This window comes from Crocodylus siamensis, chromosome 10, assembly GCF_052110815.1.
Source record: "Crocodylus siamensis isolate JL-2025a chromosome 10, ASM5211081v1, whole genome shotgun sequence".
Taxonomy (NCBI): Eukaryota; Metazoa; Chordata; order Crocodylia; family Crocodylidae; genus Crocodylus; species Crocodylus siamensis.
In genome coordinates, this window is record NC_143404.1 from 71,550,861 (window position 1) to 71,573,461 (window position 22,601).

Consider the following 22,601-nt stretch of genomic DNA (forward strand, 5'->3'; position numbering starts at 1 on the left):
ATGCGAGGCCGGCCATCCGGGGCTGGGGGTGGAATAAAGGCAGGGATTGTTGTCTCCAAACTGCCTGGGAGTTTGGGTTCAACACCTCCACCCCTCCTACCCTGCCATGGCTTCACAGATTTCATAGAAATTCGTGCTGGAAGGGACCTCGGGAGATCATCGAGTCCAGCCCCCTGCCCAAAGGGCAGGAAGTCAGCTGGGGTCACAGGATCCCAGCAAGACAAGCATCCAATTTGCTCTTCAAGGTGTTCAATGTAGGTGCCTGAACCACCTCCGATGGCTTGCTTGGATGTGGAAATGCTGCTCAGGAAGGAAAGCTGGTCCAGTGCTTAGAGCCCCAGTCTGGGGTCTTGATTGGGTCCCTGTTCTGCCACAGACTTGCTGTGTGGTCTTGGGCATGTCACTTAAGCTGCCTCTCCCACTCCCCAGGCGTGACCATACGAGCTCCCTGTACACCTTGCCGGGGTCGTTTGACCCCAGTACTCTTTCCTGCCATGGCAGGGGGTCGGACTTGATGATCTGCTCAGGTCCCTTCCGACCCTAGAAACTATGAAACTATGAAACCCTGGCCATGCAAACCCCGGGAGCTCAGCTGATTTTCCAGGCACGAGGGTGCTCCTCCTTGCTCAGTGCATTCAGAGCTTTCCCAGCTCAGGGTGCCTGCTGGCAGCCAGCCCGCAACTGCCTGCTCCGGGCTCCCAGCCTTCTGCACCCCTCTTCCTGCCCCACTTGTCTGCAAGGAGAGTCGAGAGGGAGTCCTAGAAGGGCTCGGCTTTGCATGAAAGCCGAACAAAGGGGGTGGGCTTGAGCATGATGTGGAGGGAGGGGAGAGGGTCACGTGGCCTCTGCTGAAGGTGGTCTTGAGGTCAGCCCTAAATAACGGTGCTGATGTGTCCTTGGTTGCTCCGTGCCAGGGTAGGAGAGCCAAGGGCTGCATTGATGCAGGGCACTGTGCAGAGCAGACAGGATTTTGGGGGTGAATCTGGTATCTTTTATTAGACCAACCCTCAGCTCCATTTCTCGTGTGCGTGGGGGTCATTTCCTTTGTCACACCACCCCAAATCCCTGCTTCGTACAGCGAAAAGCATGCAGACAATGGGGGACCCCCCAGGCAGATCCGTCGGAGGGTGCAGGAGCAGCGGGATGCCCTTCCTCGCTCCAGGCCTGTAGATCCATCCCTTCTCCCCCCGTCCAAGCGGAGATCTGTGTCTTGGCTGACAGGAGCCGGTCGGTGACCCGAAGGGAATGAGACCGGGCGCCTTTCTGCTCCAGGCATGCTCTGCAAGGATGCTCTGCTGTTTCAGACGCAGCCTTATCTTTTCTCTGGATGACATCCATCTCCTTCTCTATCTTGGCAAGGGCTTAGATAACGCGCTCGTAGGCACCTCAGCAAATCCTGCGATGCAGGGCCAGGGAGGTATTTATGGGGATGGATAAATGGAGGAGCAACGATAGGGATGCTTATAGAGGCGGTGAGCGGTGGGAAGGAGAGGGAAGAGTGGCAAAAGAATTGCACAAGTGGGGGGCTGGATCCAGCTCCTGGTGCCCCCCACACCCAGGTTGCCTCTGCCCTGATGCAGGAAAGCACCCAAGCGTGTGGCTTTCCTGGCGAGAGCTGCAGCGTGGGCAGGGAGGTGGGTTTGGATGCAGCTCCTCTCCATCACCCCCTGCCAGGAGCCCTGGCGCCGTGCGACTGTGCTGCTGGGACCTAGCGGGGGGGCTTCCACTAATTTTAGGCTGGCTTTGGGCTCTTGCGGCTTCACGCCATCTGCTTTGTCTTTTCAGCTCCAAGCAGAGCACGGTTGAGGGGCTGGAGATCCAGGTGGGATGGAGCCACTGCTGCTCCCCACTGCTGTGGAGGGAGGAGAAAGGGGCCCAGGGTCCAGGCAGGTGCTTGCCCTCGGCAGACCGTCTCGCCTGGCTTCTCGAAGTGCAGCAGGCAGGTGCTCCGTGCGGTCTGGGGGGTTTCCAGCGACGGGCTGGCACAGCCCCTGCAGAAACCCCAGCCACGTAGGGCAGGGAGAGGAGCTGGGAGGGCAGACAGCAGGTGGCTGCTGGAGGGATCGGACCCAACACCCAGTGCCTCTGACAGTGGTGGGGACCAGGCCCAGCAGAGGATGGGAAAGGAGCTGGGGGGCTCTCCCCATCCTTGCGGGGAGAGACGAGCGGGTTCTGGCGAACAGTCAGGCAGGGTTTGAGGCTCGCCATGGGGCTGTCAGGTGTCTCCGACGGGGGCCCAGAGCCTGTGCGACAGACCGAGCGTGCAGCAGAGAGTGCAGGGAGCTCGTCCTTTTTGGCGTCCTGTCCTCTTCCTGCTTCCCAATGATCTGTGTGTCCTAGAAACCTGGCACCGCGCTGCCTTCGGTCCTCCTTCCCTCCTCAGGGCACGCACCGCTGCAGGAAGGAGCTTGGCTGCGCGCTTTGGCCGGCCCAGCTGAGCAAGGCGACATGCTGGGATGCGGCAGGCTCCGGCAGCGCCCCGCGGGAGTCCTCACCTGTCCGCCAGGGCGAGATGCCCCCAGGGAGCAGGAAGCCGGCGGGAGGGCACGGCACGGCACGGCCCCACGAATGCGCGCCCATTCGATCTGCCCTGCTCCAGTAGCAACCGTCCTGAATCGTCATTAATATTCACCTTGCAACACATGCAGAGACAGGCAGCCCCATTGATCTGAGCAGGGCTCTGGCTGGCTTTAGGAGAGGTTTTGTCGGCTCCTTTTCATGTTTGATGAGAGGCATTTAGGCCGAGGTTTTATCCACATGCATCCCGGCGACGACACGGAGCTGGTCCCTGCTCGGGCTGACACATGCTCGTCCTGGCTGGGGAGGAGGGGGCCGGGCTGGAAAAACACCTCTTGTGCGAAGGAGACCCGAATCCTCGGGGGGTGGCCGAGGTTGGGGGGAAGGAGATATTAGTGGCATGCAAGAGTTCCTATGACAACCCCAGATCCCAGACCTGATTATCTGCCATCTCAAAAATACCTACAATAACCCATTAAAGCAGGAAGCGAGGTTTAATAAATTGGACGTGGGAGAGATCAATAACATCCAGCGTGTCAGCGCTTCCCTTCCCCTCCCCTCCACCCGGCCCTGTCACGAAAGCGCCGTTTTAACAAGTCGTGGCGGAGATTCGTGGCTGCTTTGTCCTTTTGGTCTCTGCTGCCTCCCCTGAGATTACAGGAGAAAGCAGGTCCCCCGGGGAGGGAGACGGATGGCATCTCAGACGCAGCTGCATTTCCACCCGCTGGGCCCGTGCAGCTGGTGACACACATCTCCGGCTCCCGGGGAGAGCAGGGGAACGCCAACCTGAGCCCCAGCCCCCTGGGTAGATCTGCCTGTGTTTGAGGGGGGTGTCTTTGCAGGACCCCGGGACAGGTCAGGAGCTTTTAAATACCATGAAGAAGAGGGAGAGGAATGGGGCGCGAGCCAAGCAGACTTGGGTTAAACCTCAGGAAAACCATCCTGGGTGCAGGAGAACAGAAGCAGCCGCCGGGAGACGCCGTGCAGTCTCCCCCTCGAGGCCTGCGGAGGGCCAGGGCAGGTGTCCGTCTGCGCCGGGCTGGGCACGACGGGAGCTGGGAGAGGTGACCTGCGGCGCTGGGCTGGCAGAGTATTTTAGTGCCTCCTCTGCAAGGCAGAGCATTTCTTGCCAATTCTCTCCGGGCCATGTGTCGCCGTGGGCAGCTGGGTCCGGCCGGCGGGAGCACGAGGGTGGCCTGCAGCCCGTTCCCAGGGGAAGCATCCGCTCCCCTCAGTCCCAGCAGAGAGGGCAGGAGCTGAGCTCTCTCCCCTTCCCACCCCATCGCAGCAGAGGTCCAAAGCATTGGTGGGGCAGCAAGGGACTGTCCCGAATTGAGGCGTGACCTGCCCCGGGCCCCGCTTGCTCCGTGTGGCCCCTGCACTGCGGTTTGCAGAGCTGGATGGTCCCTCTCTGGTCTGCCCGGCGATGTCCCCCCCACAAGCACCAGGCACGCCGAGCCGCCCTTGGCGCTGCAAGACCCCTCGCAGGATTACTATCAAATAATGCCTTGGGTCCTCCTCTACTCCTTTCTGCTGCCAGCCCTGCCGTCACGGTCATGGACCGGTGGTGGGCGAGGGCAGCGTGTGCTTGGAGCCAGGCTCCTATTCCCCGGGCAGTGTTCAGGGGGACTAGGCTCGAGCCCGAGGTCTGGAGAGTGAGCAGAGGCACCCGCAGCGCAGCTTCGCTTCTGCATTGCCGAGTGCAAGGGGGAGCCGGTGGGTGGGGGCTTGAGAACGGCCGTGTGGAGGGAAGCTGATGCAGCGAGCGTGGGCCTGTGACGGCTTATGCTATATGTATCTCAGCTAGGTGACACAGGGCAAATCTACCCTGGTTCAGGTGGCCGCGGCTGACTACCTCCCGCCGCAGCGGCCAAGCACCTGCAGCAGCAGAAGCTGCTACCGGATTGCCTCTCCTTGCACTTGCATTGCAAAGGAAGGGAAAAAAGTCCCCAGCCCCCAGGCCTGTGCACGCACAGCCCGTCTGCAAGCATCCAAGGGTCCCTGTGCCCCTACGCTGGAGGCTCGCAGGTGCCACTGTAACGTCCGGTCCTGGCCGGTGGTGGGGAATCATGGATCCAGGAAGGCTCAGGACCCACCGTGCTTGGTGAATAAGAAATGTGAGGGAGGGGAACGGACACTTCTGCCACGCTGTCGGACGCGGCTGTCAGGAAGGCCCCGGGGAGCTTCCTGCCACCTTGCTGCTCTCGCCACCTGGTCCAGGAGGCAGCGGGGACCTGGCAGAGTTTAGAGCAGCCTCAGGGCTGCTCTGGACCGAGCCTGACAGCCGTAGCCCCCAGTGAGCTGCTGTGCATCCGGGCACAGCTCTCTGCACCCTCACCTGCGTGGCTCCTGCGACGTTACACCAAGGAGCAGAGCAAGGCAGCCTGCTTCGGACCCGCCCGGGGTTGCAGGCCTGGGAGTCGGGGCGAGAGCATCTCCGCAAAGCGCTGGATGCGGAGACTCCTGTTCTCTGCCTCGTGCAGCTCGAGCCCGCGGCAGCGCTAACGAGCCTGCAATCCCGGCTGCTGCGGTCTGGCCCTGACGGTCGGAGGGAGGCCTCTGAACTGAACGGGGCTGCGAGCGAGGTCAGGTCACCCGCGTGGGCTGCAGCCGTGTGAACAAAGCAGCCCGCTCCCCCGCCACCGCGTGAGGCTCTGGCTCTGCTGGCGAGGCAGACAAACGAGGCCCTGGATACAGCCTGCCCATCTCCTACCCTCACGACCTCTGCGGCCAAAGGCCCCTTGCCTCGCCGACCGAGCCGTGCAAAGCACTGCCATGCTAGCATGCCCAGCTGGTCAAACGCGTCCTCCTCCTGCAGGCAGGGGCACGGGCCTTGCCCCCCCGATGCCCTTCCCCGGCAAACGAAAGGGAATCTCAAACCTAGCTGATGTGCTCAGGGGGTGAATCAGGCGATGGGAAAGGCAACAAACCCTGGCCGGGGGCTGAGAGCCCTGCGGAAGCAGGCTGGGGCGTGGGGACGTTTCCAGCGGCGGGGGCCGGGGGCTGGGGAGAAATCCCGCGGAGCAGAACGGCCCGGCTGGTGCCGCGCGGGGAGGGAGGCCCCGGGGGAGGCCAGCCGGGCTGATTCTGCTCCCAAGCTAATGTTTTTATCCCCCGGTGCCATCTCAATCCAAGCGCAGCGAGGCTGCAGTCGCGTCTGGGCCGAGTCGGCGGGACCGCGCGCCCCCGTGCTGGCCGCGCGTGGTCCCGGTCGGAGCACGCAGGGAGTCTCACGGGAGCCCCGTTAGCTGTCCGAGCCCCGGCTCGGGCCACGCTGCCAGCTCCAGCTCCCCTGCGGCGGGCGGCTGGGTGCGGACCTTGCCCAGCCCGGCTGGCTCTTTGCACAGCCGTCCTGCCCCGTGCACCACTGCTGCCCATTCGTGCCTGCCGCGGGTCTCACACACCTGATAACGCCGTTCGTATGCTGCTCATCCCTTTCTGGGAACCTCGCGGAGGCCCTTGGCCGAGAGACAAAGATCAAATGAAGGAGATGAGGACGGACGCTGTGCTCGGCACGGGGAGGGAATACCAACGCCGGGCCTGCCTGCCTGGGCTGCAGAGCGGAGGAGAAAGGAGGGGCGGCGGGAGAGCAGCCGAGGGAGGGAAACTGCGGCTCTCCTGGAGAGGGGTGCGGGGAGCTGCCACGGGCTCCCCCCATCTGCCCACTGCACGTGCACGGCCAGGCCCGGCCTGGCCCCCTTCCCTCCCCGCCCGGCCTAGCCCCCTCCCCTCCCCTCCGAGGCGCTTCGAGGGCGGGAGGAGCAGCACGCTGAGCTACGTGGAGGGTATTGGCCCGAGGGATGTAGAAGTGGCTCTGGTGGCCTGCCCTGCGCTGCGGCGGGCCAGGAGGAGGCATGCGGACAGGTGCAAACGGGCAGGGCCGTTCATGGGCGGGGGCCACGCGGCGGCCGGGATGCCCCGCTGCTCGCCCCGCATCGGTCTCTCCCGCGGCACCGACTCCACGCGCGAGCCTCGGTGCAGCGCGCGCCGAGTCCCAGAGCAGGCAGGCCCTTTTTTTCAGGTCCTCGATTTTTGTTTTCTTCCTGCCGGCCCCGGTCTCCAGCGCGTGCTCCTCCTCCTCCGCTCTCTCACGTTCGGTGCCAGCCGGATCCTGTTTTGCACTTTGTTGGGGAAAATGTTTCTGCAACAGCTGGAGTTTGGGGGATTGCCATGGTAACTCCAGGGTGTCGCACACTGGGGCGCGATGCTTCCCTGCGCGCCGCGCTCTCCTTCGCTCGTCTCTGATCTTTGGCATTTCTGACAATGGCAGAGGTGCCGGCGCGCTGCAGATCTGGCTGCTTTCCTCCCTTCCTATTAGCATAACAATACCTGGCGCTTTTCCTCATCAGCCACAGATCATAATGCGTGCGCGTTAAGCCTTCGTTAGTTTAATCGCGCGGCAGCATCGTGAGGAGGGGGAATAGCACTATCCCCATTGCATAGATGAGGAAACTGAGGGCCCGGGGCTGCATGGTGACAGAGCTGGGGGGAGGCAAACCCGGGAGCCCTGACTGCTGCTCCGGTGTGCTCATCATGACCCGGGCGCTAATTGAGACCACACTTCCTGCTCTCATCAGTTCAATGGTTCCCTGATCTCCTCGTTTCTGGGGCCTGTTCTCTGCACTAATTACTCTCCGTTATTGCAAGGGCTCTTTCAGGGGCTTGCGCTTCCCCCGGCTGCCGGCAAGCCACGGCCCTGGCACGCCGGCTTCCCTGTGCCAGGCACAGATAATAGCCCAGCACTGTTATAACGAGCGCTTTTAGCTGCCTGCCTCTCCCCGGGTGCTTCCGAAGCTGGTTCCTGTCTCCTGCCTGGCGCTGGGGACCAGCTGGGTGCCTGGCGCTGAGTTCGTGCCGCCTGGCTTGGCCGGTCCTAAATCGCGGCATTTATCGGCCTGGCCGAGGACCAGCGCCGGGTCTGAGCGGCGCAGGGCCCCATCTTGTCAGGCCGCGCCGCGCTTTGTCCCGCGGGACAAAAAGGGGTTGTTGGCGGCAGCAGTGGCCGCTCTGTTTGCTTCGGGCCAGTCGGTCCCCGCTCCTGCCAGGAAGCCCGATTCTCCTTCTTCGAGACCAGCATGTTTCTCTTTGTGCAGCCACGCCGGCCCCTGCCAGGGACGTGGCGGAGGCGCGGGAAGCAGGCTCAGGCCATGGCTCCTCCTCGCTTGGCCCTTTCCATGCTCGGTCCCTCTCCTTCTCCTTCCCAGGCCGGCCAGGGCTTTGCTTTTTCTTCCGTGCTGCTTCCTCATTGTGTTGGGATGAACAAAGGAGCTGCTGGCGGGTTTCTCCGGCTCGCAAATCATCAGGATGAAAAAGCCCAGCGACAAGCGCCGGTCCACCCCCCTGCTGAGAGCTTCTCTCCCAGCCCGCCGGCTTGGGGACCCGAAAGCCTGGCACCATCCAGCTCTAGCCTTATGGCAGGGCAGAGTGCTGGGGGGCTTGGACCTCAGCCCACACGCGAGAAGCACACGCGTGTCCCGTGCAAAGCCACGCTGCGAGGGGTGGCCGCTGCGGGCTGTGTCGCTGCACCAGACGTCTCCATTCACCTGCGTCCCGGCACGTGAAATGCAGGGATTGCTCTCGCCCCGTGCCGGGCCTCAGGTTTTGCCCAGGCGTGCGGGTGCCGTCGTGCCACTCGCCTTGGCAGAGATGGGCTGGTAAAGACGGAAGGACACGCCAAGAAATCAACGCTCCCCCGGCCCAGCCGGTGCCCCCGCCATGCCCGCCCCCAACAAGTCCCTCTCGCCTCTAAGCACCTACCCTTGCCCTGCCCCCCCAGCCAGCCTGCTTCACGGCTCTGCCCCGCCGGAAACAGCCCGGATTTACTGCAGATTTCCTTCCATCTCCGCCGGTTACTCCAGAGTCCCTCCCCGGCTCCAGCAGTTCATTGCTCCGGTTCTTCACGGACCCACTTGGCTGCATCCAGCTCTAGCGCCAGTCCCGGACCGGCCTCCGCGCCACGTTTGCAGGGGTCAGGCGCCCCGGTCCCTGCGAGCCCGAAGGGCCGTGCCACAGGGCCACGTCTCAGAGCGCCCTCCTCCCTGCCACCAGCCTCGTGCCAGCTCCAGCCTCTCGAAACGGATCCCAAGTGACCCCGTGGGCAGAGGCACCGAAAACCAGTGGCCTTTAAATCCCCCTGAGAGAAACCCCAGCTCGTGCCAAGCTGGCAGAACAGGGCCAACGTCCCTGCTCTCCTCCCCGCGCCTTTCCAGGAGCCTGCAGCAGCCGCGAGGTCCGGCTTGTTTCGGTCCGGCCAGCGGACAAACGTGGGAGCCATCCTCCGCCTCCCCCCGACGCACACAACCGCGGGTCTCGCCCGCACCTCGCAAAGCAGAAATATTCCAGCGCTTGCTTGGTATTCTTACCTTGTGCTGCTACCATCCGGCCGCTTGCTTGTGCTTCGCTGCCAGCACACGCTGGGCTGCTGGCTTAAAGGATTTTCCCACAATAACTACCAAATCCCTCTCCTAGCCCGTAAGCCGCGGGGCTCCTGCCTGCCCTAGGTGCGCGCGGGGTGGAGCTGTCTCACCTGCTGCTCTCTGTGGGTTGGAGGTTTTCCCTTTCCGCACTCAAAAGCCCAGCATCCCTTTGAACCCAGTCCCAGGGTTTCCCACCCGTGCCCTCTGGTTTTGGTCTCGGCAGCCCTGGAGATCCTTCCTGAGACGATGTGCCTCTCCCCCGAGGGAGCCTAGCTGCTCTCAGCTTCCTAACCGGGGAGCTGTTTTCTCTCTAATGACTAAACGAGGGAGGGTTGTTCGGGAGCGGGTAGACTGTGGGATGGGGCCTGCTCCCAGATCTGCCAGCGAGCCGCCTCGGGCTGCATAATCACGACTCACTCCTTCATGTTTCGGCTCCTGCATCTGCAAACCACAGGTGAAGCTTGCCTAATTGCTGGGGAGGCTGGAGGATGTTGCATGGGCAGGTTTGCAAAGTGCTTCGGGATCCTCCAGGCCCCGCGGAGGAGAAAGGGCTGGTCAGGGGAGAGCCCGAAGCAGTCTGGTTTTCACGGGCCGCAGAGCTGAGGGTGTGTAGGGGCCTAGGGCTGCCTGTCGAGCCCTTTAGGAAGATGGGAGCCTTCGACAAAATGGAAATCCAGGTCTGGGCGTGGGCTTTGAACGAGAGCCTGGGCGCGGGGGCGTTCCCGTTCCGGCTTCTGTTCCGGTCCTGAACGCACTACGCTGCGCGTGCTGCGCTGGGGAGGGCTGCGCACTGCGCTGCAGCCTCCGCCGTAGACCCTCCTCGGCCGCACAGAGGAGCCCATAGCCTCCGCTGGATTTCCTGCGTCTGACGGCCAGACAGCCGAGCTCTGCCTCCCCTGCGCTGGCTCCGGCGCTGCCTCTGGGCACCGCACGCGCCTGGCGCCTGCCCCTCGTCTTTCCAGGCTGCTTTGGCTTGCCCCCGCCTCATCCGTCCACAGCGCCCCCGCCCGACTCCCCCTGCCCCCCGACCCGCTGAGCTTCCCCAGCCTCCTCTGCGCAAAGGTGTGCAGACGTCCCGGGGCGCTGCGTCGCGAGCTGGGAATTGTCATTCAGCGGAAAGCCCGAGCTTCCCCTCCACGCTGCCTTTGTGGGCACGGGAGGAGCAGAACTGGCTCTGTAGCCACGCAAGCAAATTTCACAAATAACCTAATGACTCCTGCCGCCAGCAGCCGCTCCTGCGCTCTCGCCTGGGTGCAGAAGTGCTGATTAAAGCCCGCTCTATTTATACGTTTCCCAGGCTGTCTCATTTCACTTCCCTCTCGCAGCCCCACGAAGAGGCCTGATGAAGGAAATTGGCTGCTGGCCCCAGCAAGAAACTTTTGAGATTATAGAGTGCAGGCGCCGGCACAAGAGGGCTTGCGTCGCTGCCTGGAAAATGCGCAGTGGGACTTTGAAGAGCTCTTCTTCTAATTATAGCGGCAAAGAGCAGGCCTGCTGGTCTGGGAGGGTCTTACGTGTTATGCCGTGTGTGCACGGGGGGGTCCTTGGGATGCGTGCGATTGCACGTGTCTGCGTGCAAGCCTGTGTGCGCCAGCCCGGGTGCTGCAGGTATGCGGGACCGTGTGTGCGTGGTGCACACGAGTCCGATGGCTTCTGCCGTTTGCTCTGTTTTATAACAGGGAGATGTCCTTTTCCATCAGCAAGTTCCTATTGGCCGCCGGGCTCCGATGCGGCCGTCTCTAGGGTAACATCTCCATCGACGCCGTCTCCGCCTGCGAAGCAGACGTGCACCAGCCGACGAGCATCAGATGCCAACCTGCAATCTGCTAAGTGCTGTGACAGCAGCAGTGTGTTGGGGGAGGGCACGGCCCGGCTCTGCCCTGAGCGCCAGGGCAGAGGCACTGCAGCGCGGCGGTCTCTGATGGCTGGAAAACAGCCCTGGGAGCACGGGCAGAGCGTGCATCTGCGACAGGGATCAGGGCCTGTTCCGCCGCAGTCTGGGCAGGCTGCGAAGTGCTCCGGGCCGCGGAGTAACCGTGCCAGGGCTCTGCAGCTGGTGGCAAGAAACCCGGCGGGCGGGTTTGCATGCAAGCCCCGTCTGTGCCCCAGCGTGCTGCCAGAGCCCCTCCATACCTCCCCGGCTAGGGGAACAGCAGGAGCTCTGAGCCCGCGGGCAGAGCCAGCTCCTGCCTTGGACCGGGCTTGCATGGAGCCAAGCTCTCTGAGCAGAGAGGCTGGGGGTTTCCAAGCGGGGAAGGTGCGTCCCTCAGGTGCCACTAAAACCCCTGGGGAAGGGGGGCCTGGGGCTGGGGGAAAGGGTCCCCGAGTGCTACCGAGAGGAGATAGGGCAGGGAGGGGAGGTGCTCCAGTTCCTGCCAGAGCCGTCCCCCTGCTCTCCCCCCTGCCTGGCACTGGGCAGCGCACCGTTGTGCATCCATGCCGCCAGCTCCCCCTGCTCCCATCTGCCTGGCCATGTGGCTTGGATGTCGTGCGGACAAGGCGAGTTATTGAAAGCAAAACCGAATCGCAGGCAGGAGGCAAAGCCGTCCCGCTCCGTCCGTCTCTGCCCGCGCTGCCCCTGCGGCCCCGGCCGTGGGGCTCGGTCTGCGTGCGTGGCCGGCCCCAGGGGTGCGCGGCGTGCGGGTGCTCCTGCGTGGCCCCTGCAGGTAGAAGGTCAAACCCGAGGGCACCGGGCTCCCCCAGCATCGTGGCGGGGTTGCAAGCGCTCAGCACCTCCCCCTGGCTTGCAACGCGCCTCGGGAGGATGAGGGCTGGAGCGTGCTGCACCCGAGCAGGATTAAGGGCTAGGGGCTGGGGAGGCAGCTTGAGAGACCAAGTGAGGTGAGGGCAGGTCTAATACGGCTCAGAAGCGGCCGAGGAGGCTGCAGGGGGAGGGGTGGACAGCAGTGCCCGGGGCTGCAGTAATTCCGCCAGGACTGAGCCTGCGTCTGGGCCCACGCTCCTACGAGGAGGGGAACAGGAGCAAGCCGCTCCCGGGCTGCAGAAGGGCCTCTGCACCGCGAGGTGTCCGGCGGCTGGGACGGGAGCCGGCATTGGGGTGCTCTCACTGTCCCCGGAGCCCCCTCTCCCCCCGCGTGCCGCCTCCCGCCGCAGAGCCGTGCGCCGCGGCTCAGCCCTTCTGCCTTCGTATTCAAACCATTTTATCCCCCCGGAGACACGAGATGCAGAGGCTGCGAGCGCTGCGGGCAGCGTCCCCCCGCCGGAGCCCTCCGAAGGGAGGCCAAGCTGCGCAGCTCACCGCCCGGCTGCCCTGCCCGCCCAGCGGCTTCCTGCCCCGCATCTGCACCCAGGGCCCTCCCGGGGCGCTCCTCTGAATTAGCGCGTCTGCCCAGCACCCCAGCGACGCGGTCCCCAGCGCCCTTCGCTGTTGCGCCGACTCACTCCCCATCCAGCCGAAGGCCCGGAGGTCCCCGGTGCAGGGATCGCACGAGACTGGTCCCAGACCTGGGACCTTCCACCAGACCGCTTGGAAAGCCCTGTCTGAGCCCCCGGCTCCCGCAGATGGGAATGTCCAGGGTCTTCCTCAGCTGGGAGACCACAGCGGCCTTGGCTTGTGGCTTTGCTACCACAAGACAGGTCTCTCTGTGACTCTAAAGCACCCCCGCGTGCCCTATTATTTAATTAACGCTACAGCAGTTGCTCCAACAGTGACCTCCAGCCTGCGGTCGGGGCCAGTCCAGACGCCCGTGACGTTACTGAGGCTTTCACCTTTACACATCGTGTGTATTGAAATAAAGCAGCAACACACAAGCCTCAGGTCTATGAAGACCATAAAAACAAAGGGCGTTTACTTCTCAAAGGCCCGCTCTCCCTTGCCATGGGACCTAGGACTCATTTGCTCTCCCCGCTGGGTAATTTGGAGAGTCCAACCCCAGGCCGGGTCCTTAACAGACAAAGGGAAGAGCCTCCGACTCGCAGGACATCTCTTGAGCACAGATTAATTCTCGTGCATGGAGCACAGCTGGATTTGCAAGGTGCCGCTGTCTTTTTGGCTTCTCCGGGGCTGGATTTGGCGGATGATGAAAGCCAGCATGGAAACGACAAGCCTGTCAGGCCCGTCGTGTTCGTGTGATCGTGCCTGTGCTTGGCGGCGGGGCGCCCGTGTTTGCAGACCCGGCTGCTGGCCGACTTGCCGTGACGGGGCGCAGCGCGGCGCTCTGGTACCGCGGACACCGTGACAGATGCTCAGGTTTCACAGGCAACGTCCCGGCTGCTTTCAGGGCTGCTCCCAGGGAGATGTTCGGCAGGGGGTGAAGACAGGGAGAGGGTTGCAGGCTGTCGACGTGCTGGTCATGTTCGTTCCCCTGATGTCAAGTCCCAGCTAATATCCTTGACAGCATCATGGGACAAAGCAGTTGTGAGTCTTTGTCAGGCCCCGGCATGCGCTCGTGCTCCTCCCCGCCTCCCAGGGGGACAAGAGGCATTTTACAAGCAGCGTCTAGCCTGCCTTTTTGCTGCTTCTACTTTCTCCTCCTAACTCAGCTTCTCGCCCTTGAGGTCCCTCTCCGAGGCTTTGCAAACCCATGTCTCTTTATCTAGAGGCAGCCGGGGCTGCCTTGATGGCTGCATATTCGGTCTGCTCCTCCATCGGGCTCTTCTTGGGCGGCTGGGCCCCGCCGACGTGCAGCACCTCTGTGTAAAGGATGTTCTTGTCCTTGCCATCGTTGGGCTGCAATGAAAAGGGTTGTGAGTAGGGGGTTAACACACTGCCCTTGTCCTATCCTGATCAGGGCTGTGTAGTCTGACACCCCAGAGCTGGGAAACGGGAGAGGGCACAGTTTGCAAAGTCACCTTTGGCCCAAGCCCTTGGCTCCCCTCAGTGCAATGCATTTCTCTGCCCGCTGAGCACAAAGCATCACCGGTTTCAGTTTCATATAGTTGCATTGAGGTTAGGGGCTGCAAAGGACCTTGCAGATCACCGGGTCCAGTCCCACTGCGCTTGGGCAAGGCTGATCCTGCCTCAGGCAGAGGGTTGGATTAGATGCTCTCTGGAAGTCCCTTCCAGCCCTGCTTCTCTGGTCCCCACCTCCCCTGGTCCCTGCGGTTTTAGGAGACGTTGCCGCGTGGCGTGACGGGGCTCTGCTCTAGATGCAGCCTGGGCCTGGCCCAGAAGGGGTCAATGCCCGCCGCGGGGCGACGGTCACACACCCTGCATCGCAGTTATAGTTTCATAGTTTCATAGTTTCTAGGGTCGGAAGGGACCTGAGCAGATCATCTAGTCCGACCCCCCGCCATGGCAGGAAAGAGTACTGGGGTCAAAAGACCCCAGCAAGGTGTTCATCTAACCTCCTCTTAAACACCCCCAGGATAGGGGCCAGCACCACTTCTCTTGGAAGTTGGTCCCAGACCCTAGCCGCCCTGACCGTGAAGTCGCGCCTCCTGATATCTAACCTAAACTTACCCTCTGCCAGCTTGTGACCGTTATTCCTGGTCACTCCTGGCGGTGCTCAGGGGAACAGTGCTCCCCCAATGCCTGCTGATCCCCCCTGACTAGTTTATACCAGGCCACAAGACCCCCCTCAGCCTTCCCTTGTGGAGGCTGAACAGGTTCAGGTCCCGCAGCCTGTCCTCATAGGGCCTGCCCTGTTGTCCCCTGACCATATGAGTGGCCTCCTCCGGACCCTCTCCATGCTGTCCACATCCCCCCTGAAGTGCGGCGCCCAGAGCCGGACGCAGTACTCCCGCTGCGGCCTGACCAGTGCCGCACAGAGGGGGAGGATCACCTCTTTGGACCTGCTCGAGATGCATCTGTGGATGCAGGACAAGGTGCGGTCGGCCTTCCTGACTGCGTCCCCACACTGCCGGCCCATGTTCATCTTGGAGTCAATGATGACCCCCAGATCCCTTTCCACCTCCGTGCTGACGAGAAGGGAGTTTCCCAGCCTGTAGGTGTGGTGCCGGTTGTTCCTCCCCAGGTGCATCACCTTGCACTTGTCTGTGTTGAAACCCATCCTATTCTTGTCCGCCCACCCTTGTAACCTGTCTAGGTCTGATTGTAGCCTGTTGCATCCTTCCAGTGTGCCCACATCCCCCCACATCTTAGTGTCATCAGCAAATTTGAACAGGGTGCTTTTTACCCCCTCATCCAAATCGCTGATGAAGATGTCAAACACTGCGGGCCCGAGGACCGAGCCCTGGGGGACCCCACTGCCCACGTCCTTCCAGGTTGAGAAGGACCCATCCACCACCACCCTCTGGGTGCAGCCCTCCTGCCAGTTGGCAACACATCTGACTGTGTGGGTGTCGACACCACAGCCCCCAGTTTCTTAATGAGAACGGGGTGAGAGACAGTGTCAAAAGCCTTCCGGAAGTCCAGGAAGACGATGTCCACTGCTACCCCTGCATCTAATGATCTGGTGATCTGATCGTAAAAGGCCACCAGGTTGGTCTGACAGGCCCTGCCACTGATGAACCCGTGTTGGTTGCCCCTAAGCATGCAGTCCCCTGCTGGCCCCTCCTGGATGTGTGCCAGCATAATTTTCTCGAACAGCTTGCCTAGGATCGAGGTAAGACTAACCGGCCTATGGTTTCCAAGGTCCTCCTTCCTGCCTTTTTTGAAGATGGGGACCACATTGGCCCTCTTCCAGTCCTCCGGTACCTCACCAGAGCACCACGAGCGCTCGTAAAGTGCCAGGGGACTTGCAATAACCTCGGCCAGTTCCTTTAGAACTCTAGGGTGGAGATCATCCTGGCCGGCTGACTTGAAAACGTCCAGCCCCTCCAGAAGCCCCCTAACTAAATCCTCGCTAACCCGTGGCCCAGGTGCACCTCCCCCGGGGCCTGAGCGGGGCCCAGCAGGGAGGTGGCTGTTCTGGTCCCTACTTAGGGAGATGGAGGCAAAGAAATCGTTAAACATGTTAGCTTTGCCGTCTGGTGTGAGGATCAGATTTCCCAACGTGTCCTGCAAGGGCCCCACATTACCCGGGACCTTCTTTCTGCCCCCTATGTATTTAAAAATGACTTCTTGTTGTCCTTGATCTGGGAAGCTAGCCCCAGTTCCATCTCTGCCTTGGCCTTCCTGACTGCCCCCCTACATCCCCGAGCAACTATAGAATAGTCCTCCCTGGTGATGACCCCTTCTTTCCATTGGGTATACGCCTCCTTTTAGCCAGGAGACATTCCCGGATGCTTTTGGTGAGCCACGGAGGCTTGTGTGCTCTCCTGCTCCCTTTGATCCTCGTTGGGATTACCTTCCTTTGGGCTTGGAGGATTGTCTCCTTAAGGAGCGACCACTCTCCTTGGACACCTGGCTCCCCTCCCCTCTGGGACCTCAGCGCTTCTCCAACTATCCTACTTAGCTCGTTGAAGTCTGCCCTCCTAAAGTCTAGGGCCGCTGCCTTACTGCATGCCCTTGCCACCTTGCGCTGGATGGTGAATCCCGGCAGGCGATGATCGCTGTCGCCCAGGTGGTCGAGCACCCGCAGCCCCCGCACCAGGTCCTCACCTGTGGCCAGCACCAGGTCCAACAAGGCGTCTCCCCGGTGAGGCCGTGCACTCCTGGGTTAGGTGGAGGTCCTGCGCTCTGGCCAAGAACTACGCGAGCGGTCAGACCTGGCTGACTGCTCCTCCCAGCAGATGTCCGGGAAGTTCAGGTCCCCTATGACCACCACATCCTTAGCCTTCACCACCTCCGTGAGCTGACCCAAGGATTCCTGGTCAAGCTCTTCCCCCTGGTTGGGGGGTCTGTAGTAGACCCCCACCGTTTAAGACCCTTTCCCCTCGACTGCCTTGTACTCTAACCCAAGGCACTTCAGAGTGCCCCTCCCCTGACTCCTTGCTAATTAACGAGGATGTGTATTCCTCCTTAATATAGAGCGCCACACCCCCACCTCTCTTTCCTATCCTGTCCCTCCTGTACAGCCGATAGCCCTGGATATTCACCGCCCGGTCATGCGTTTCATCCCAGCAAGTTTCTGTAATCCCCACTATGTCCGGGCTGGTGTCAGCCGGCAGGAGGGCGAGTTCCTCCTGCTTGTTGCCCATACTATGAGCATTTGAGGCCTCCTGTGGGTACGTGTACTGACCCCCTAGCCCCAACGTTACCCTGGCCCCTCTCTCTTACCTGTTTGATTGCTTCGCTCGTCGGTCTGGGCTGGGCTGTAGTTGTGGGTGCTGTTTGGTCTGGCAGTCTGATGTTTCCTCCGGCCTCATCTTCCCCTTCCCCCAACGAGCCTAGTTTAAAGCCCGCCGGAGGAGGTCCGCCAACCTAGAAGAGCACACACGCTGACCTTTAGGGAAAGGTGGAGAACGAGAGCGCGAAGGATCCAGACCAGCCCAAGCAGCTGAAAGGTCACGATGGCACCACGTTTCCTGGGAGCCACAGGCTGGAAAGTCCCCGCGGCTCAGGGAAGTTGGTGAGGCCACGAGGCAGGGAACCCAGCCACGCTGCTGTCACAACGCCCAGCCAGGAAGAGCCGGCCTAGGCCGGCCGTCCATCTCCCTGCAGAGCTTCGCTTTAGTGTCCCCCTTCCTCTTTCCCAGGCCTGGGGGCACAGACCCAGTGCAGTGCTGGGCTAGCAGCACGGAGCGGGTCTGCAGGGCACTGCCTGCAGCTGTGCTGACCGCGGCCTGGGGGCAATGTCCCTGGTGCAGGTGGTATAAAGTCCTCTGACTAGAGGCAGCTCCCCCCCCACACACACTTCTGCCACTTTCCTACCTGGTGGGGACAACTGGAGGGGGCTGATGGGGGGGCTGGAGACCTGCGGGGAGAGAGCCTGCATTAGACACGAGCAAAACCAGGTGTGCCCCCAGTAACAGAAGGGGTTTGCAGGAGAGCCAGCCAGGCATGGGGTTGGCTGGGCAGGCCATGCCCTCCTAAACTCCCATCGCCTTCACCGGCCCAGGGGAAACAGCCCCAAACCCGAGACTCTTTGGGCAATGCCAGGCTTGGCACTACCCAGACCTTGCCACAGCTGGGAGCAATGACCGGGGGTCTCTGCATGGGTCGCAGCCTGGGGACTGCTGCTCCCAGGGGCAGAACCGGGTCCTTGAAGGACCTCTGCGGGGACCAAAGCTTGGATCTGAAATTTGCTTTATTGAGGGGCAGTTTTGGAGGCTGGCTGCACACGTGCGTGTGTGCATGTGTATGTGCGTGCATGCTTTCTGCATAGTCCGTGCCGGTCTCGAGGCCAGGCTGTCCTGCGCCGGTGCCGTGCCAGGCAGTGCTGTGCTCAGACCCGCCACCCTGCTCCTGGGCTGGGTGCAGCGTGGTGGGAGGCTAATTGTGGCGTGGCTAATTAGCCTGGGTGCAGCAGGGCACAAAGGTGCCTATGCTGCTGCTGGCGTAGGAGGCAGCCTGGTGCGGCACAGCTAGCGAGTGACACAGGCACTGAGCACCGAGGCGACGGGCGCCGTGGAGACGGCGGCACGGAGAATTTCCCGTGGTCGGTGCAAGCTCCCGGGGCTTTGCTGCCGGTGCAATGAAAGCGGAGGCGAGACCTAATTAGCCTCTGTGAATGGAAGATGTTTTCGCAAGGGAAAAATGGGCCTTGCCGGGTGGGAGCTGGGGGGCTGCGGGAGCTGACGGAGAGAGGCTGGCACAGGGCTGTGCCACGAGGATCCGGTTGATACAGACCTGGGGCCGTGGCGGCTCGGGCCTAGAGGGGCAGAGGAAAGGAACAGCAGGTCAACGAGCGGTCCCACGGCCCACAAACACCCCGCCCAGGGACCGGCCAGGGAGGAGCCCCCACTCACCTCTCCTCTTCCTCAGGGAGAAGTGAATGGCGACGAGGAGCAAGAGGACGAGGACGCACGCTGCTCCGCCGACTGCAGCGGCCGCAGCCCTGGGCAGCCCTGGGGAATCATCGGTCGCTTTATATCCCCGGGGTGCAGCATTTGCAAGGCTGAGCCAGGAGAGGAAGGCAGCCCACAACCCTGCCCAGCTGGAGACCAGGCCAGGCTGCGCCCACCCACGGACCTTGGGAAGTCCCTTGGTGCGGGACTCTGCTTTGCCTTGTCTCGTTGCTGGTGCAACAGGCCTTGGGCACCGGCACTGCCCCGGAGGGCGGCCGAGCCCGGGGGGCTGCAGCGGGGAGCAGGGACTTGTATGGAGGGGACCCCCTTAGCCTGAACTCACTGCCCACAGACACCGCCGTGCCTGCTCCAGATCGGTACTCCTCGTCATCGGTGTCTTTCTTGAACTTCACGCAGTAATAGGTGCCAGCGTCCTCGGGGCAGATGTCACTGATGCGGATGGAGTAGTCTGAGAGAGAGTTGGGCACAGCCCTTGCGACCCGGGAGAATGACTCTTTCTCCGCATAGATGAGCTGGCGGCCGCTGCCCGAACCCTTGAACCACTTCACTGGCCCTTGCACGCCGCGCTCGGTTACGGTGCAGTGCAACGTGAGCGTCTCCCCTGCGGACACCTCCGTGGTCTGCTGGGGCTGCTGCAGCTGGAAGCCCTGGTCCCCGAGACCTGGGAGCAGCAACAGCATGCAAGGACCGGGGTTAATGGAAAGGTCTCCATTTATCTGGGAAAGATTCCTCACTAAAGTAAAAATGACCAGAGACAGAGACAGCGCACACAGGGCACAGGGTTGGAAGGGACGGCCCAGCTCACCAAATCCCAGGTCACCCAGGTCGCAGCCCAGTCCCCGCGGCTGCAGCAGGCAGCCCTGAATATCATCCTTTAACTTTAGCAAGGAGCCACTTTGGTGTCTGCGCCGTGCGCAGGGCAGGCACGAGGGAGGTGGAGGCGTGGACAGCCCCCAGTGCGGTCCAGGCAGGCCTCTGCTACACCAGGCTGAGCAATGACCTCCCTTCTCCATTTGCATCATCTATCTCCGTGCAGCCCTTTGCCCCCGTCTGCTCCTCTCTCGGGCAGAAAGCCACCCATGATGCACCTCCCGCCTGACCGCACGCAGAGTCCACCCTTGCTCCTGCTTCTCCTCCCTGCCCCTCACCCCGAGCTGCCTTCCTGCCTGGAGCTCAGACCTCCCCCCACTGCTCCTGACCCTGATCTCCCTGCAATCCTCCTCTTCTTGGCTTCCAGCACCGTCTCCCCATCCCCTCCATGGGTCCTTCAGCCCGGCCCTTGGAAGATCTTCCTTCCTCCCCCCACCCAATTTCCTCTGGGTGCCCTGCGGCTCCTGTCGCCTCTCCCTCTGCACCTTGTCTCTGGGTAATCTCATCTGCAAAGAAGAAATGCTGCTAGCATCTCTAGGCTGATGACTCAGAGATCACTCATTTCCCCCCCTCTGTCTCTCTCTCTTCCAGGCCTGTCTCCCTCTGTGCAGATTGGGCTCTCAGCCCGCCTCCCTGCATCTCCTCGTGGGCATCCAGCTGCCGGCTCAGGCTCATGTTCCTGTTTCTGTCCTGATTCAGGACACAGGTTTTAGAAATGCAAAGCTCCCAGTTCCTGCCCCTGGAGGTACAGGTCAGGCCCAAATCTGGCCCCTGGACTGGTGTGTGATTAAAAAGCGCAGGGCTGGGTCTCTGCTTGCCCTGCATCGCGGGGCCGTAGTAGCAAACAGCCTCACCCCCTGCACATCCGCTACCCTTGTCTCCCCTGGCTCAAGAGGCCACGAGTCCAGGCACCGAGAGCCGACAAGCGGTGGGCAGAGGGGACGGGCGGGAGCAAACACCCAAACAGCGCCGGTTTTGCCAGGCATGGGCGCACGAGCAACGTGTCTGTTATAATTAGCGAGCTGTCTCCATCTGGACGGCAGTGCTAATTGGCTGGTCTAACGAGCAGGGAGAAATGCAAGCCGCACGTCCCTCCCGCGCTTCCCCGCCTCGTTGCAGCGCGCTCACCTGAGCTTCCCAGCAGGGCCAGGCCCAGCGTGAGGCTGAAGAGCGGCATCCCCCGGGCAGGCTGGCAGCTCTCTGGGTGGTGGCAGGGCCTGGCCCTGACATGACTGCTGGAAAGGAGAAGTGGAGAGAGGAAATGGGTGGGTGGAAGCAGGAGATGTTAACGCTTTCGGTGCTCGCCCCCGAGCCCGAACAAAGGGTCGACCTGCACACCGAGATGCAGAGAGCAGAGGTGGCTGGACCTGGGGCTCTTGCAGGGGCCAGGCTGGGCACCCAGTCTCAGCCCCCCCGGCACTGCAGCAGGGGAAGTGCGCGCAGCCCAGCCCTTGAACACAGCGGAGGTCCAGGGGGTCCTTCCCGGTATAAACCCCTGTTGCGAGGGGCGGGGAGAGCGTAGGCAGCGAGCTCAGGTGCCGGCATCCGTGTTGGTTCAGGCTCAGATGTCCCTTCCCAGTGGGTGCTGCGTGCCCAGCCACCCGTACCTGCTCCCAGCTGGGAAAGCGAGTGCCCTGGTGATGGTGCAGCCTGGCAGCAGGCCTCCCGGGCGCTCTGCCCAGACCCCAGCCCACGGCGGGGGCTGTACCCAGCAGAAGACACCCGTTACAGCTGCAACGCGCCCTCCCCGCCTCCCTCCCGGTGCCCGTTTCCCCTCGGGCGGTGATCCCCGAGCTGCAGGACCCAGCCCTTGCCGAAGGAGGGAAGTTCCAGTCCCCGCTTGCCGCAGCCCTGAGAGACGAGTCTCACTCCGGTTTTGGTTTCCTACATTTAAGCAGCGAAGTGGACGCTTCCTGCACTGGCCCTGCCCCTGCCCCGGGGCACCGACTGGAGCGGGGCAACGGGGTCAGGGAGTTGTCTGAAGGGGTCCGCAAGCCCCAGGCAGGACCCCGAGCATCTTGCACCTTGGCGGCGTGCGGATCCCTGGGTCCCTTTGCAGCCGGGCGGTGCGTGGAGCTGCAGCCTCCTCTGCTGGCTGCTCGAGAGCACCGGGCCAGGAGCCAGCGCGCCTCGCCCCAGCTTTCTCCAGGCCTCCCTGCTGCCTTGTCCCCAAGCTCCCGATCGCCTGTGCTTGGCATCCCAGCCTTCACGGGGCGTGCCCCGCCTGCCTTGCGTCTGGGATAGGCACCTTAGGAGGCTTCTAGCAGGGACAAGAGCCTGCGGCCCCTGCTAGGCTCGGTGTCCTTGACCTCACCCAGGCAGGAGAGACGGTTGGGGTAGAATTTGCACTCGGGACCTGGCAGCAGGGCAGAGGTTTCCTGCCGGACAGTGCACCTGCCCACGCAGCACAGCAGCCAGCTCCTTCCCTGGCTTGAAGCCTGCGCCGTGGTGCTCTGCCCAGAGCTGCTGCCCACGCGACAGGCCCCCGGCAGGCGAGAGCAGGGCGGAAAGGGCCAGGCCCCCATGCCGGCCTGTGCCACGCTGCACTTCGAACGGGAGAGGGAAGCTCGTAGAGGAAGCACCCTTCATTTGCACTGGCCTGAACGCAAGAAGCGTCCATGCAACTCACTTCCTCTTGCTTCAGGAAGCGACCACAGATGACTCTGGGCTTCTCAGCAGCCCTGCGTAGCCCCGGGTCCGGCGGCAGCCCAGCGGGCTCCCCTCCCAGACCACGGCCATGGGCACGCGGGCTCCCGGACCTGGCTGGTGCCTGCTGGTGCTGGTGCTTCTCCCGGACGCCGGCGGTGAGTGCGGGGTGCAGAGCCCGGCGCGGCACTGACGGAGTCGTCCGGATCCTGGCCAGCGGGATGCCCCAGCCCCGTGCGATTTTGCAGCTCCCTGGCTGGTGCTTAGCTCGTGCTCGGGTTGCACATGCAGAGCTGCATGTGGCAGGGGCTGTCCTCTTGGGTCAAGCCTGTCCGGGCTGAGCCCAGGTTGCCCTGCCCAGCGCCCGACCAGGAAGTT

At 62.6% G+C, this 22,601-nt stretch overlaps 3 protein-coding genes across 5 annotated transcripts in view; 1 reads left to right on the plus strand and 2 right to left on the minus strand.

The window, feature by feature from the left end:
• LOC149856836 (tyrosine-protein phosphatase non-receptor type substrate 1-like) overlaps positions 1-8,927 on the minus strand; it is a 41,287-nt gene extending 32,360 nt beyond the window's left edge. The window contains exon 1 of one of the 2 annotated variants that reach the window (XM_090064265.1): positions 8,880-8,927. The gene's annotated coding sequence lies outside the window, so the exon portion shown is untranslated. Of the gene's footprint in view, positions 1-5,921; positions 6,030-8,879 lie in introns of those variants that run through there. The other variant, XM_090064266.1, reaches the window with a different exon arrangement.
• The window catches only part of LOC149856837 (signal-regulatory protein beta-1-like), a 33,045-nt gene that overhangs the window by 7,040 nt on the left and 3,404 nt on the right, over positions 1-22,601 (plus strand).
• LOC149856838 (uncharacterized) lies at positions 12,726-22,291 on the minus strand. Of its 2 annotated transcripts, XM_090064269.1 has the most exons (7): positions 20,706-22,291; positions 19,030-19,368; positions 18,648-18,746; positions 18,529-18,550; positions 17,611-17,653; positions 17,017-17,160; positions 12,726-13,623 (listed from the first exon to the last, which is right to left on the minus strand). In XM_090064269.1, the coding sequence occupies exons 1-7, from the start codon at positions 20,752-20,754 to the stop codon at positions 13,486-13,488; spliced, it is 834 nt and encodes a 277-aa protein (XP_089920395.1). In that variant the 5' UTR covers positions 20,755-22,291; the 3' UTR covers positions 12,726-13,485. The 2 variants fall into 2 exon arrangements, with proteins under 2 accessions (XP_089920395.1, XP_089920394.1); XM_090064268.1 differs by lacking the exon at positions 20,706-22,291 and having other exon boundaries at positions 19,030-20,141.